This window comes from Nerophis ophidion, linkage group LG22 (genome assembly GCF_033978795.1).
Source record: "Nerophis ophidion isolate RoL-2023_Sa linkage group LG22, RoL_Noph_v1.0, whole genome shotgun sequence".
NCBI lineage: Eukaryota > Metazoa > Chordata > Actinopteri > Syngnathiformes > Syngnathidae > Nerophis > Nerophis ophidion.
In genome coordinates this window covers 40,064,169-40,080,669 of record NC_084632.1, presented here as the reverse complement: position 1 = coordinate 40,080,669, position 16,501 = coordinate 40,064,169, and the positions used below count along the sequence as shown (strand labels likewise).

The window sequence follows — 16,501 nt, the reverse complement described above, 5'->3', positions numbered from 1 at the left end:
CAAAATCTCCTCCCCAACCCGGAGATGGCACTCCACCCTTTTCTGGGCGAGAACCACGGACTTGGACTCGGAGGTGCTGATTCCCATCCCAGTCGCTTCACACTCGGCTGCGAACCGATCCAGAGAGAGCTGGAGATCCTGGTCAGATGAAGCCACATCTGACCAGAGACCTAAAAGCAGAGACCTAATCCTGCGGCCACCAAACTGGATCCCCTCAACGCCTTGACTGCGCCTAGAAATTCTGTCCTAAAAAGTTATGAACAGAATCGGTGACAAAGGGCAGCTTTGGCGGAGTCCAACCCTCACTGGAAACGGGTTCGACTTACCGCCAGCAATGCGGACCAAGCTCTGACACTGATCATACAGAGAGGGGACCGTCACAATCCGACAGTCCGATCCCTGAATGAATGTGTTCCCTCGTTTTTCTTTTTGTTGGGGACGGCGTGGGGCAGTTGGGAGACGGTCCTTGCCATCAACCTGAGGGTTCAACCTCGTCACGTCCGTTGTGTCCTTGAGCAAGACGCTTCACCCTGGCTCCGGATGGGTCGTGGTTAGGGCCTTGCATGGTAGCTTCAGTGTGTGAATGGGTGAATGTGGAAATAGTGTCAAAGCGCTTTGAGTATCTTGAAGGTAGAAACGCGCTATAGAAGTATAATCAATCAATCAATCAATGTTTACTTATATAGCCCTAAATCACTAGTGTCTCAAAGGGCTGCACAAACCACTACGACATCCTCGGTAGGCCCACATAAGGGCAAGGAAAACTCACACCCAGTGGGACGTCGGTGACAATGATGACTATGAGAACCTTGGAGAGGAGGTAAGCAATGGATATCGAGCGGGTCTAACATGATACTGTGAAAGTTCAATCCATAATGGATCCAACACAGTCGCGAGAGTCCAGTCCAAAGCGGATCCAACACAGCAGCGAGAGTCCCGTTCACAGCGGAGCCAGCAGGAAACCATCCCAAGCGGAGGCGGATCAGCAGCGCAGAGTTGTCCCCAGCCAATCCGCTTCCGCCATCCTAGTCACTGCCGTTGTGTCCTTGGGCAAGACACTTTACCCACCTGCTCCCAGTGCCACCCACACTGGTTTAAATGTAACTTAGATATTGGGTTTCACTATGTAAAGCGCTTTGAGTCACTAGAGAAAAGCGCTATATAAATATAATTCACTTCACTTCACAATACACAGGCAAGCAGTACATGGCCACCGGATCGGACCGGACCCCCTCCACAAGGGAGAGTGGGACATAGGAGAAAAAGAAAAGAAGCGGCAGATCAACTGGTCTAAAAAGGAGGTCTATTTAAAGGCTAGAGTATACAGATGAGTTTTAAGGTGAGACTTAAATGCTTCTACTGAGGTGGCATCTCGATTTACCATTTATTGTTACCTCCACTGTCGTCCTACCACATTCACCCATCAGCCCTCCGTGTGTCCAACATATCTATGAGCTCATACGTTTGGATGCTGCCACCTCAGTGTGACAAGCAAACTCAGTCTTTCCCCCAAGAACCCCCGCACACAAACGGGACTGTGGGCAAGAGTCAACAGTAGGTGCTGACCGTGTGTGTGTGTGTGTGTGTGTGTGTGTGTGTGTGTGTGTGTGTGTGCGTGTGCATACCGCACATGGAACTACGGTAGCCTCTTATATAATAGGTGTGAAAGTAAAGCTATCAGCCAGAATTCCAGGTGTGTTTGTACTTCCATTGTGGATTTGACCGGCACAGGTGTTCTCAGTCCTCATTTCCGGCGATAAGGTCAAGAGTGCATGGATGTGTTGTCGCCAAGTGTGCAGGATGCTGAATTTAAGGTGATGTGGAAGCAAAGCACAGTGGGCAAGTAAGGGAGGAGGAAAGACAGATGTGAGAAAATTGTTTTTTTTCCCCGTCTGAAGTAAAAACAGCAACTTTCCTTCGCCTGGAGTAAGAACGTCGAGTGTGGTCTTGGCTCACCTTCAGACAGAAGCCTGGGAAATGTGCTACCATGATAGTTTCTATTTAGAGCATCGCAATCACTCTCCGTGTTGATCCCAGGTCGCCATTAATTAAGTTATTCACCAGCATACTTGCCAACACTCCCGCCCCAACTCAAGAACTCTACAGAGCTGATTAAATACAAACCCCGTTTCCATATGAGTTGGGAAATTGTGTTAGATGTAAATATAAACAGAATACAATGATTTGCTAATCCTTTTCAACCCATATTCAGTTGAATATGCTACAAAGACAACATATTTGATGATCAAACTGATACAATTTTTTTTTTTGTGCAAATAATCATTAACTTTTGAATTTGATGCCAGCGACACGTGACAAAGAAGTTGGGAAAGGTGGCGATAAATACTGATAAAGTTGAGGAATGCTCATCAAACACTTATTCGGAACATCCCACAGGTGTGCAGGCTAATTGGGAACAGGTGGGTGCCATGATTGGGTATAAAAACAGCTTCCCAAAAAAATGCTCAGTCTTTCACAAGAAAGGATGGGGCGAGGTACACCCCTTTGTCCACAACTGCGTGAGCAAATAGTCAAACAGTTTAAGAACAACGTTTCTCAAAGTGCAATTGCAAGAAATTTAGGGATTTTACCATCTACGGTCCATAATATCATCAAAAGGTTCAGAGAATCTGGAGAAATCACTCCACGTAAGCGGCATGGCCGGAAACCAACATTGAATGACCGTGACCTTCGATCCCCTAGACGGCGCTGTATCAAAAACCGACATCAATCTTTAAAGGATATCACCACATGGGCTCAGGACCACTTCAGAAACCACTGTCACTAAATACAGTTTGTCGCTCCATCTTTAAGTGCAAGTTAAAGCTCTACTATGCAAAGCGAAAGCCATTTATCAACAACATCCAGAAATGCCGCCGTCTTCTCTGGGCCTGAAATCTTCTAAGATGGACTGATGCAAAGTGGAAAAGTGTTCTGTGGTCTGACGAGTCCACATTTCAAATAGTTTTTGGAAATATTCAACATCGTGTCATCCGGACCAAAGGGGAAGCGAGCCATCCAGACTGTTATGGACGCAAAGTTGAAAAGCCAGCATCTGTGATGGTATGGGGGTGCATTAGTGCCCAAGGCATGGGTAACTTACACATCTGTGAAGGTACCATTAATGCTGAAAGGTACATACAGGTTTTGGAACAATATATCCTGCCATCTAAGCGCCGTCTTTTTCATGGACGCCCCTGTTTATTTCAGCAAGACAATGCCAAGCCACATTCAGCACGTGTTACAACAGCGTGGCTTCATAAAAAAAGAGTGCGTTTACTTTCTCGGCCCGCCTTCAGTTCAGACCTGTCTCCCATGGAAAATGTGTGGTGCATTATGAAGCGTAAAATACGACAGCGGAGACCCCGGACTGTTGAACGACTGAAGCTCTACATAAAACAAGAATGGGAAAGAATTCCACTTAGTTTTCTCAGTTCCCAAACGTTTATTGAGTGTTGTTAAAAGAAAAGGTGATGTAACACAGTGGTGAACATGCCCTTTCCCAACTACTTTGGCACGTGTTGCAGCCATGAAATTCTAAGTTTATTAATGTGAATGTCTTTGTAGTGCATTCAACTGAATATGGGTTGAAAATGATTTGCAAATCATTGTATTCCGTTTATATTTACATCTAACACAATTTCCCAACTCATATGGAAACAGGGTTTGTACTTGAAAATATATACATCCTTGCTACCCCCATCTCCTGAATTCGGAGGTCTCAAGGTTGGCAAGTATGTTCACCAGTACCCCCAAAAACACACAATGCCGCAGAATGGTAACTTTACTGCCACCCTGTGGTCAAAGGTAAGTGTGACCAAAGCAGTGGAAACTCATCAGGATCAACATACCTTTCTGTCAGCGAGCCAGCGTGACTTTCCCTAACAAGCATCGAGCAGCTTCACGCTCCGGCGAGCCGACCGCGGTCATGTTGTTGTGCGTGACAGCCGGTCAATCGATGAGTTTGTCAGCCGGACACAAAACTGGCCGACTGCTCCACCAAACCAGTTCCTAAACAATCCCAATAGTTGATCTCAGATCCCACCTTTCGTATTTGGCCACCTGCCTTGACTCACATATAACTTGAAGTGCCATCCCATTCCTAACCCCTTCAACATGATGTCAGTCCACCTTTTGCAGCTACTAAAACTCTTCTGGGAAGGCTGTCCACAAGGTTGCGGAGTGTGTTTATAGGAATGTTCCAGCATTCTTCCAAAAGCGCATTGGTGAGGTCACACACTGATGTTGGTTTGAGAAGGCCTGGCTTCTAATTCATCCCAAAGGTCTTTCTATCGGATTCAGGTCAGGACTCTGAGCAGGCCAGTCAAGTTGGTCCACATTAGACTCTGTCATCCATGTCTTGATAGACATCTCTTTGTGACGGTTGGAAGAGGAAGGGGCCCGCTCCGAACTGTTCCCACAAATTTGGGAGCATGGAATTGTCCAAAAATGTTTTGGTATCCTGGAGCATTCAAAGTTCCTTTCACTAACTCCTAAAAAACAACCCCACACCATAATTTATCCTCCACTATGGGGCGGCATAGCTCGGTTGGTAGAGTGGCCGTGCCAGCAACTTGAGGGTTGCAGGTTCGATTCCCGCTTGTGCCATCCCAGTCACTGCCGTTGTGTCCTTGGGCAAGACACTTTACCCACCTGCTCCCAGTGCCACCCACACTGCTTTATATGTAACTTAAATATTGGGTTTCACCATGTAAAGCACTTTGAGTCACTAGAGAAAAGCGCTATATAAATATAATTCACTCCACCAGATTCCAAGTTTATCTACACCAGACTCTGTTATCCATGTCTTTGTGGACCACAGTCTTTGCACGATACACTTCAGCATCCGCTGACCCCTATCAGTCAATTTACGTGGCCTACCACTTGGTGGCTGAGTTGCTGTTGTTCCCAAACTCTTCCATTTTCTTATATTAAAGCGCACAGTTGACTTTGGAATCTTTAGGAGCGAGGACATTTCCCGACTGGATTTGTTGCACAGGTGGCATCCTGTGACAGTTCCGCGCCGGAAATCATCGATTCTCAAACTGTGGTACGTGTACCACTAGTGCGGGGGTGGGGGGGTCAGCAACGGTTCTATCAACAACCCTGGACTTGTATGAACTGGATCCAAAACCATTTACGCGATAAAATGAATAGAACTGAGCAAGACTGTGTTAATGGGTGACGTGGGAACAAATAGTACAGGTGTGGTTTAATTAGTCCTTTCTTCATAACCTTCTTAGTTACTCTAAGTCAGTGTTTTTCAACCTTTTTGAAGCCAAAGCACATTTTTATACGTTTAAAAAATGCGGAGGCACACAACCAGTAGACGACTTAAAAAATGTAAACTCGGTAGTTAATATTGACGGTAAAAAGTTGCTGTTGCAATTGTTGGGTATGAATTTAAAACCATAACCAAGCATGCATCACTACAGCCCATCCATCCATCATCTTCCACTTATCCAAGGTCAGGTCATGGGGGCAGCAGCCTAAGCAGGGAAGCCCAGACTTCCCTCTCCCCAGCCACTTCGTCTAGCTCTTGCCGGGGGATCCCGAGGCGTTCCCAGGCCAGCCGGGAGACATAGTCTTCCCAACGTGTCCTGGGTCTTCCCCATGGCCTCTTACCGGTTGGACGTGCCCTAAAAACCTCCCTAGGGAGGCGTTCGGGTGGCATCCTGACCAGATGCCCGAGCCACCTCATCTGGCTCCTCTCCATGTAAAGGAGCAGCGGATTTACTTTGAGTTCCTCCCGGATGGCAGAGCTTCTCACCTTATCTCTAAGGGAGAGACCCGCCACCCGGTAGAGGAAACTCATTTCGGCCGCTTGTACCCGTGATCTTATCTTTTCGGTCATGACCCAAAGCTCATGACCATAGGTAAGGATGGGAACGTAGATCGACCGGTAAATTGAGAGCTTTGCCTTCCGGCTCAGCTCCTTCTTCACCACAACGGATCGATACAACGTCCGCATTACTGAAGACCGAACCGCCTGTCGATCTCACGATCCACTCTTCCCCCACTCGTGAACAAGACTCCTAGGTACTTGAACTCCTCCACTTGGGGCAGGGTCTCCTCCCCAACCCGGAGATGGCACTCCATGGACCATGGACTCGGACTTTGAGGGGCTGATTCTCATCGCGGTCGCTTCACACTCGGCTGCGAAACGATCCAGTGAGAGCTGAAGTTCCCGGCCAGATGAAGCCATCAGGACCACATCATCTGCAAAAAGCAGAGACCTAATCCTGCGGTCACCAAACTGGATCCCCTCAACGCCTTGACTGCGCCTAGAAATTCTGTCCATAAAAGTTATGAACAGAATGGGTGACAAAGGACAGCCTTGGCAGAGTCCAACCCTCACTGGAAACGGGTCCGACTTACCGCCGGCAATGCGGAACAAGCTCTGGCACTGATCATACAGGGAGCGGACCGCCACAATAAGACAGTCCGGTACCCAATACTCTCTAAGCACTCCCCACAGGACTTCCGGTCGAATGCCTTCTCCAAGTCCACAAAGCACATGTAGACTGGTTGGGCAAACTCCCATGCACCCTCAAGAACTCTTGTCTCAAAGTAAGTGTCACGACCTGTGATTTATTCGGGGGTTTTTGCCGTTTTCCAGCGTGTCGTGTTTTGGTTTTTGTCTTGCGCTCCTATTTTGGTGGATTTCCCAGTCCATCCATCCATCTTCTTCCGCTTATCCGAGGTCGGGTTGCAGGGGTAGCAGCCTAAGCAAGGAAGCCCATGCTTCCCACTCCCCAGCCACTTTCCGGTCCGTACACACCGAACTCCGCAGCAGGCCCGCAGGGATGGGTCAAATGTCGAGATTATTATTATTATTATTATTATCTGTGCACGTGATGGCACGAATGCACTGCACATGTGATGGAGGAATGCACAGTTCAGGGTTGAAATTCTACTGAATTTGCATGAAATACGGTGGTTTTAGCTCATAATCATGCGGTAAGATCTAGCATGTTGCATTCAATGTTTATTCCCATTAATTCCCATGGGAAGTTTCCAACTTTGAGTATTCCCGGAACCCCTAGGACTCCCAACACAAACACACAGGAGCCCAAGGACTAAAATACTCATGGCTATACGGTCTAACTGTGACCCGGCCTGGAAATGTTACATTAGAGCAGTGGTCCTCTTTTATTTTCTGTCATGCCAGAGGCGATGGACATTTTTTTATAGATTGAACTCAATCCCAGAGACTGTACGGAGAAAAAGCACGGCCAGGAATCAGAAAAAGGACACGTAGGCGACCCAGTCTGGAGTTTGTCATGCAGAGCATGTTCAAAATGTGACGGCATTTGAAAAGTAACTTTTTGCCTGCGAAACAATAAATTCCTATAATGATAGTGTACTATCTAAAAAAAAAATTAAAAAAAAAAAAGCTGATGTCGCTGCCTTTTTTTTATTGCTTGATTTTTTTTTTGTCTGTTTTTTCAAAAACAAACAAGCAAATTGAAATAGAAGATACAGAACCTCAAAAGAATACCATTTCCTGCCCTGCGTTGTTTTCCAGAGCATTCCTGGAATGACGGGTGTGTGTATTTTAAGGTGGACATTTACCCTAGCTGGTGATTTGGGGCCACTGTGGTTTGTGTGTGTGTGAGAGAGAGTGTGTGTTTTCTCTAGGGAACATTCAGCACGTATTTCCCCGGGAAGCTCGCATCGTAATTACAGTCTTCAGGGAAGAATATTCTTTTAACTTCTGGGGTGTCACCACTTCACTGTGTTTTTTGCATCTGCTGAGATGATGTGTGTGCATCGATGACTCTATTTCAGTGATAAACGTCAACAAAATGTGCGTAGCATGTGCAGAAAATCCATTCAATGGTGGCCATGTAATTATTTTGGTAATAAGATTCGTAAAAGTTGTCGGAAATGTGGAATTTCCCAATTGTTCAACGAAGGTTTGGAATAGAGGGTTGAATAATCTTTAAATTGTTAAAGAGAGATTTTAATAATTAATTGTTCACTTTACATTGTTCCATGACATGTGCAGAAAATCCATTCAATGGTGGCCATGAAATTATTTGGTAAAAAAATTCGCAAAAGTTGTTGGAAATGTGGAATTTCCTAATTGTTCAACGAAGGTTTGAAATAGAAGGTTGAATAATCTTTCAATTGTTAAGTGAGTTTTTAATAAATAATTGTTCACTTTACATTGTGCCATTACATGTGCAAAAAAACCATTCAATGGTGGCCATGAAATTATTTGGTAATAAGATTCGCAAAAGTTGTTGAAAATGTGCAATTTCCTAATTCTTCAAAAACGGTTTTAAATAGAGGGTTGAATAATCTTTCAATTGTTAAGGTGAGATTTTAATAATTAATTTTTCACCTACGGTGGGGTTACATTGTGCCATGACATGTGCAGAAAATCCATTCAATGGTGGCCATGAAATTATTTGGAAAAAAAATTCGCAAAAGTTGTTGGAAATGTGGAATTTCCTAATTGTTCAATGAAGGTTTGAAATAGAGGGTTGAATAATCTTTAAATTGTTAAGGAGAGATTTTAATAATTAATTGTTCACTTTACATTGTTCCATGACATGTGCAGAAAATCCATTCAATGGTGGTCATGAAATTATTTGGAAAAAAAATTCGCAAAAGTTGTCGGAAATGTGGAATTTCCTAATTGTTCAATGAAGGTTTGAAATAGAAGGTTGAATAATCTTTCAATTGTTAAGTGAGTTTTTAATAAATAATTGTTCACTTTACATTGTGCCATGACATGTGCAGAAAATCCATTCAATGGTGGCCATGAAATTGTTTGGAAAAAAATTTGGCAAAAGTTGTTGGAAATGTGGAATTTCCTAATTGTTCAACGAAGGGGTTGACCTAGAGGGTTGAAAAATATTTCATTTGTTAATGTGAGTTTTTAACAATTAATTGTTCACTTTACATTGTTCCATGACATGTGCAGAAAATCCATTCAATGGTGGTCATGAAATTATTTGGAAAAAAAATTCGCAAAAGTTGTCGGAAATGTGGAATTTCCTAATTGTTCAATGAAGGTTTGAAATAGAAGGTTGAATAATCTTTCAATTGTTAAGTGAGTTTTTAATAAATAATTGTTCACTTTACATTGTGCCATGACATGTGCAGAAAATCCATTCAATGGTGGCCATGAAAATATTTGGGAAAGAAATTCGCAAAAGTTGTTGGAAATGTGGAATTTCCTTATTGTTTAACGAAGGTTTGAAATAGAGAGTTGAATAATCTTTCAATTGTTAAGGTGAGTTTTTAACAATTAATTGTTCACTTTAAATACAATAACATACGGTAAGGTTACATTGTGCCATGACATGTGCAGAAAATCCATTCAATGGTGGCCATGAAATTATTTGGAAAAACATTTTGCAAAAGTTGTCGGAAATGTGGAATTTCCTAATTGTTCAATGAAGGCTTGAAATAGAGGGTTGAATAATCTTTCAATTGTTAAGTGAGTTTTTAATAATGAATTGTTCACTTTACATTGTTCCATAACATGTGCAAAAAATCCATTCAATGGTGGCCATGAAATTATTAAGTAATACGATTCGCAAAATTTCTTGTAAATGTGGAATTTCCTAATAGTTCAACGAAGGCTTGAAATAGAGGGTTGAATAATCTTTCAATTGTTAAGGTGAGTTTTTAATAATTAATTGTTCACTTTAAATACAATGACATTCGGTAAGGTTACATTGTGCCATGACATCTGCAGAAAATCCATTCAATGGTGGCCATGAAATTGTTTGGAAAAAAAATTCGCAAAAGTTGTTGGAAATGTGGAATTTCCTAATTGTTCAACGAAGGTTTGAAATAGAAGGTTGAATAATCTTTCAATTGTTAAGTGAGTTTTTAATAAATAATTGTTCACTTTACATTGTGCCATGACATGTGCAAAAAAACCATTCAATGGTGGCCATGAAATTATTTGGTAATAAGATTCGCAAAAGTTGTTGAAAATGTGGAATTTCCTAATTCTTCAAAAACGGTTTGAAATAGAGGGTTGAATAATCTTTCAATTAAGGTGAGATTTTAATAATTAATTGTTCACCTACGGTGGGGTTACATTGTGCCATGACATGTGCAGAAAATCCATTCAATGGTGGCCATGAAATTATTTGGTAATGAGATTCGCAAAAGTTGTTGGAAATGTGGAATTTCCTAATTGTTCAACAAAGGTTTGAAATAGAGGGTTAAATAATCGTTTAATTGTTAAGGTCAGTTTTTAATGATTGATTGTTCATTTTACATTGTGCCATGACATGTGCAGAAAATCCCTTCAATGGTGGCCATGAAATTATTAAGTAATACGATTCGCAAAATTTCTTGGAAATGTGGAATTTCCTAATATTTCAACGAAGGCTTGAAATAGAGGGTTGAATAATCGTTTAATTGTTAAGGTCAGTTTTTAATGATTGTTCACTTTACATTGTGCCATAACACGTGCAGAAAATCCATTCAATGGTGGCCATGAAATTATTTGGTAATAAGATTCACAAGGGTTGTTGGAAATGTGGAATTTCCTAATTTTTTAACGAAAGTTTGAAATAGAGGGTTGAATAATCTTTCAATTGTTAATGTGAGATTTTAATAATGAATTGTTCACTTTACATTGTGCCATGATGTGTGCAGAAAATCCATTCAATGGTGGCCATGAAATTATTTGGTAATAAGATTCGCAAAAGTTGTTGAAAATGTGGAATTTCCTAATTCTTCAAAAACGGTTTTAAATAGAGGGTTGAATAATCTTTCAATTGTTAAGGTGAGATTTTAATAATTAATTGTTCACCTACGGTGGGGTTACATTGTGCCATGATGTGTGCAGAAAATCCATTCAATGGTGGCCATGAAATTGTTTGGAAAAAAATTTGGCAAAAGTTGTTGGAAATGTGGAATTTCCTAATTGTTCAACGAAGGGGTTGACCTAGAGGGTTGAAAAATATTTCATTTGTTAATGTGAGTTTTTAACAATTAATTGTTCACTTTACATTGTGCCATAACGTGCAGAAAATCCATTCAATGGTGGCCATGAAATTATTTTGTAATAAGATTCGCAAAAGTTGTTGGAAATGTGGAATTTCCCAATTGTTTAACAAAGGTTTGAAATAGAGGATTGAATAATTTTTCAATTGTTAAGGTGAGTTTTTCATAATTAATTGTTCACTTTAAATACAATGACATACGGTAAGGTTACATTGTGCCATGAAATGTGCAGAAAATCCATTCAATGGTGGCCATGAAATTATTTGGAAAAAAAAATCGCAAAAGTTGTTGGAAATGTGGAATTTCCTAATTGTTTAACGAACCTTTGAAATAGATGGTTGAATAATCTTTTAATTGTTAATGTGAGTTTTCAATAATTAATAATTAATTAGACAAAATATATTACACTTGAATAAAATCCTCACCATTTAGTCCCCAGGAACCTATAAAAACAATCCGTAGTCCGGGCTGAAAAAAAACCCTTAATATCTAACTTTAAAAAAAAAAAAAAAAGCAGAAGCAAAAGTCACAGGACTATAAAAATAAATATTAATTGCAAAAATTAGAGCACAGCTGACTACACGATATCTTGCAAGGACTGAATAAATAAAAATGCAGCTTGGCGAATGTGGGAGGGACCGACATACTACTGGTATGGCGTGAATACAATAATCAACAGGGACAGAAGTATTCACACGCCTGATTATTACACCGTGGGCCTGATCTACTAAGATCCAAATAAGTGCCGAATAGCTTGTGCAAAGTTAAAAACACGTACTATTAGTAGGCGTGAAGCCGGTGATTTACTAAGACTGTGCACACTTAATTACAGGTGCAAAAGTAGTGCAGACCACCCGATTTAAAGGATTATTCTGTGTGCACTAGGGTTGTACGGTATACTTGTACTAGTCAAGTACCGCGATACCATCCATCCATCCGTCTTCTTCCGCTTATCCAAGGTCAGGTCGCGGGGGCAGCAGCCTAAGCAGGGAAGCCCAGACTTTGCTCTCCCCAGCCACTTCGTCCAGCTCTTCCCGGGGGATCCCTAGGCGTTTCTAGGCCAGCTGGGAGACATAGTCTTCCCAACGTGTCCTGGGTCTTCCCCGTGGCCTCCTACTGGTCCGGGTGGCATCCTGACCAGATGCCCGAACCACCCTATCTGGCTCCTCTCCATGTGGAGGAGCAGCAGCTTTACTTTGAGTTCCTCCCGGATGGCAGAGCTTCTCACCCTATCCATAAGGCCGCTTGTACCCGGGATCTTGTCCTTTCGGTCATAACCCAAAGCTCATGACCAAAGGTGAGGATGGGAACGTAGATCGACCGGTGAATTGAGAGCTTTGCCTTCCGGCTCAGCTCCTTCTTCCCCAGAACGGATATATACAGCGCCCGCATTACTGAAGACGCCGCACCGACCCGCCTGTCGACCACACAATCCACTCTTCCCTCACTCACAGGACTCCAAGGTACTTGAACTACTCCGCTTGCACTACCACGATACAAATAAATCTTAAACGGATCTATATCGCCTCTAAAAAGTACAGGTTCCACGTCGTGACATTGCTGGTTTTACAAGCAGAGGAGCATGTTCGGCAGCACACAGTCACAGAGTACGTAAAGGCAAACACAGTGTTGTAGACTGAAAAGGGTGAACGGACGCATTTTGGCTGAAAAACTAACGATTAAGGTGAAGTTATAACACTGAAACACCCTGCAGTGTTTTAGCTACTTCTAAAATCACTAATCCTCGCCTCCATGGCGACACATAAAGTAAGTTTCTTACAAGTATTATCCCTGCAGGACGAGGAATAGCTGAATATGCTTCACTACACACCGTAAGAGGGTACTTGCCAACCTTGAGACCTCCGAATTCGGGAGATGGGTGGGGTGGGGGGGAGCCACGGAAGAGTTAGTGCTGCAAGGGATTCTGGGTATTTGTTCTGTTGTGTTTATGTTGTAACACGGTGTGGATGTTCTCCCGAAATGTGTTTGTCATTCTTGTTTGGTGTGGGTTCCCAGTGTGGCGCATATTTGTAACAGTGTTAAAGTTGTTTATACGGCCACCCTCAGTGGGACCTGTATGGGTGTTGACCAAGTAGGCTTTGCATTCACTTCTATGTGTGTGTAAAAGCCGTAAATATTATGTGACCATGCCGGCACGCTGTTTGTATGTAGGAAAAGCGGACGTGACGCAAGGTTGTAGAGAACTCTAAAGGCAGTGCCTATAAGACCACGCCCTCAATAATGGTAATCGGGAGAATGGTAGCCCCGGGAGATTTTCGGGAGGGGCACTGAAATTCTGGAGTCTCCCAGTTAAATCGGGAGGGTTGGCAAGTATGCGTAGGACGATGCAATAGCTGCCCTGCGATGAGGTGGCGACTTGTCCAGGGTGTACCCCGCCTTCCGCCCGATTGTAGCTGAGATAGGCGCCAGCGCCCCCCGCCACCCCGAAAGGGAATAAGCGGTAGGACATGGATGGATGGATGGATGGATGAATGGAAATCTTTAGTAGATCAGGCCCCAAGAGTGAGCTCACTGATAACGGCTCACAAACTTTGTCTTAGTTCTTGAAAACATACCGTATTTCCTTGAATTGCCGCCGGGTATATAGTATGCGCCTGCCTAGAATTACCGCCGGGTCAAACTCGTTTCGCAAAATATTATTTTTATTAGCGCATGTGTAGAATTTCCGCTGGGTCAAACTCGTTTTGCCAAATAATTAGCATATGCCTAGAATTTCCGCAGGGTCAAACTCGTCACGTCACGAGTGACACTTCACCTGTCATCATTTTCAAAATGGAGGAGGCTGATTTCAATCATTTGAAATCGCATAAAGGGAAGAAGATTAACAGCTATTCTGTAGGATTTAAGGTCCAAGCTATTGAATATGCTAAAAAGAACAGTAAGCAGCTATGTTTTATTAATATACCATAGCTGCGTGTGTCAAATACGAGTCATTAAATGACTCCCGCCTCCTGGTGGTAGAGGGCGCTAGTGATCCTTCTTGCCACTACTCGGCTGCAGAAGAAGTGACAACAAGCAGCCATCGTTTATTTTTTTCCTCTCGCTTGCACTTTTAACATGGAGGATTACATATCTAAAATAAAACAGTTTTCTAAACTGGACTTTCAATCGAAGCAGGAGGTAATAAAGGACGATCTCCATCGAGACAGAGAGACTTTTAAAACTGAAGAAAGATAAGGAAGACTTCTATAAACAAGTTATCGATGCTTTTGATCAGAAGGAGCTGCGCATGGACTTCATTTATAAGTAAAGGTAAGACCATAATGAATGTGCTTTTGATGATGGTATCCTTACATCACACTCAAATTTTTAAGCGCAGGCCTAAATTTACCGCATGATTTTGGTAAGGTTTTGGAGGTTTTAAATTAATTAGCGCCCCGGCGGCAACTCAAGGAAATACGGTAGTTAATGGGGTTAGGTCAGGACTCTCCATTTTGTCAACCAGGCCTTTATGCATCTCACTTTGCATGCTTTTGCGCTGCAACATGATGCGACATTATGTCCAGTCATGCCACTTTCCGCAATAAAAATACAGATTAGGAGCCGAAAGCAAAGTAGGAGAGAAAGAATCATTTCTGTATCGACTTCTCCATCCACCATCCAGAGAGAGAGAGAGAGAGAGATTGCCTCTGGGTCACTCCCAACAGTCTCATGTGATTGGTTGTAACTAGACCACATGACTATTTCCCATGCCCATATTTGGGGCTCAGGGTGGAGTAATGGAAAATGATCACCAAGGAGCTAAAAGGCCAGTGGTGAGGGCTTCACTCTGCAGGGGACTGTGGAGGAAAGTGTCCCATTGTCACTATGGAGAACTTTCTAGATGTTTTTATCACGGCTGACAATGTTAATCACTTCTGTCCTTTCAACTTAATAGGTCTTTGGAATTAGTTTTTTTTTTTTTTTTTTTGGAAGGAGGCAAATGGCTAAAGGACATTCACATCACTTGGGGGAAGTTGCATCGCTTTTTGTCGTCAAGGCGACCGCCTCACCTATTCACAGCCGGGGACTTCTGTAAATCTCGGCCAAAGAAACAAACAAAAAAAAATAAGAATGTCACAGCGATGTAACTTGAAGAGGCTGACGGCCGCTCTGTGTTGCTTCTACCACAAGAACTCTGTCATCGGTGCAAAGGTGAGGGAGAGAAATGCATATGCATGACGATGAGGACATTTTTTTCTGTTTTTTTTTTTAGATTTTGTCATTTCATCTTATTTTGCAGACTCATTTGTTGTTGCTTAGAGCAGCGTTTTTCAACCCTTTTTTTTGACACCGTCTTTGCTCCACAGTAAGTCTTTGCTGTCGTCCAGCATTCTGTTTTTTCTTTACTTTACACCAAGTTCAGTTTCAGTTTCGTTCTGCGTAGTCTTCCATAACTTTTGGGATGCTACAATGACGTACAACTAGTTAAATGACACCTCTGTCATGGCTTAAAGGGGACTGTATCTATTTTACTGGAGGCTGCCACACAAAACACTACAAATGTGCTGACTTGTTTTACGGCATTCCTCATTCCGACCTTCCCATTCGTTAAAAAGATGGAAGTTAATTCGAACCCATACCAGAAATCTAAAGGAAAAAGAAAACCGCCTATGTGCAATTATTGCTATTACGGTAGAAGCTCCAAAACAACCAAAGAAATGAAAAGTTTTGTCTGGGGATACAAAATGGAAAAACAGCGCTTATTTGGATAAAAGGACAGTCAGGATTTTGGTGGCATTTTCTCTTGTTTTTGGTATTTTCCTGTAGCATTTTTATGTCTTCCTTTGGGCGATATTTCTCGCATCTATTTTTGTTTTAGGAATCAAGAATATTTCCGTTGTTTTTATCCTTCTTTGTGGGGACATTGTTCATTGTCATGTTCGGATGTACATTGTGGACACAGTCTGTGCTCCACAGTAAGTCTTTGCTGTAGTCCAGCATTCCGTTTTTTGTTTACTTTACACACAATTCAGTTTGAGTTTCGTTCTGCGTAGCCTTCCATAACTTTTGGGATGATACAATGACGTACAACTAGTTAAATGACACCTCTGTCATGGCTTAAAGGGGACTGTATCTATTTTACTGGAGGGTTCCACACAAAACACTACAAATGTGCTGACTTGTTTTACGACATTCCTCATTCCGACCTTCCCATTTGTTAAAAAGATGGAAGTTAATTCGAACCATACCAGAAATCTAAAGGAAAAAGAAAAACGCCTATGTGCAATTATTGCTATTACGGTAGAAGCTCCAAAACAACCAAAGAAATGAAAAGTTTTGTCTGGGTGTACAAAATGGAAAAACAGCGCTTATCCGGATAAGCTACAATGACGTACAACTAGTTAAATGACACCTCTGTCCTGGCCTAAAGGGGTCTGTATCAATTTTACTGTAGGGTGGCAGGAACCCTCACACACAAGAGCCACACAAAACACTACAAATGTGCTGACTTGTTTTACGGCACACGTCATTCCGACCTTCCCATTCGTTAAAAAGATGGAAGTTAATTCGACCC

The 16,501-nt window shown here is 42.4% G+C and overlaps 1 protein-coding gene across 4 annotated transcripts in view; it reads left to right on the top strand.

Moving 5' to 3' along the window:
* bcar3 (BCAR3 adaptor protein, NSP family member) overlaps window positions 1-16,501 on the top strand; it is a 189,569-nt gene that overhangs the window by 81,710 nt on the left and 91,358 nt on the right. The window contains exon 1 of one of the 4 annotated variants that reach the window (XM_061883826.1): window positions 14,752-15,138. The exons of the other annotated variants lie outside the window; for them this stretch is intronic. Within the exon in view, the coding sequence (XP_061739810.1) occupies window positions 15,058-15,138 (81 nt within the window). The 5' untranslated portion in view covers window positions 14,752-15,057. Of the gene's footprint in view, window positions 1-14,751; window positions 15,139-16,501 lie in introns of those variants that run through there. 4 annotated transcript variants of the gene reach the window in all.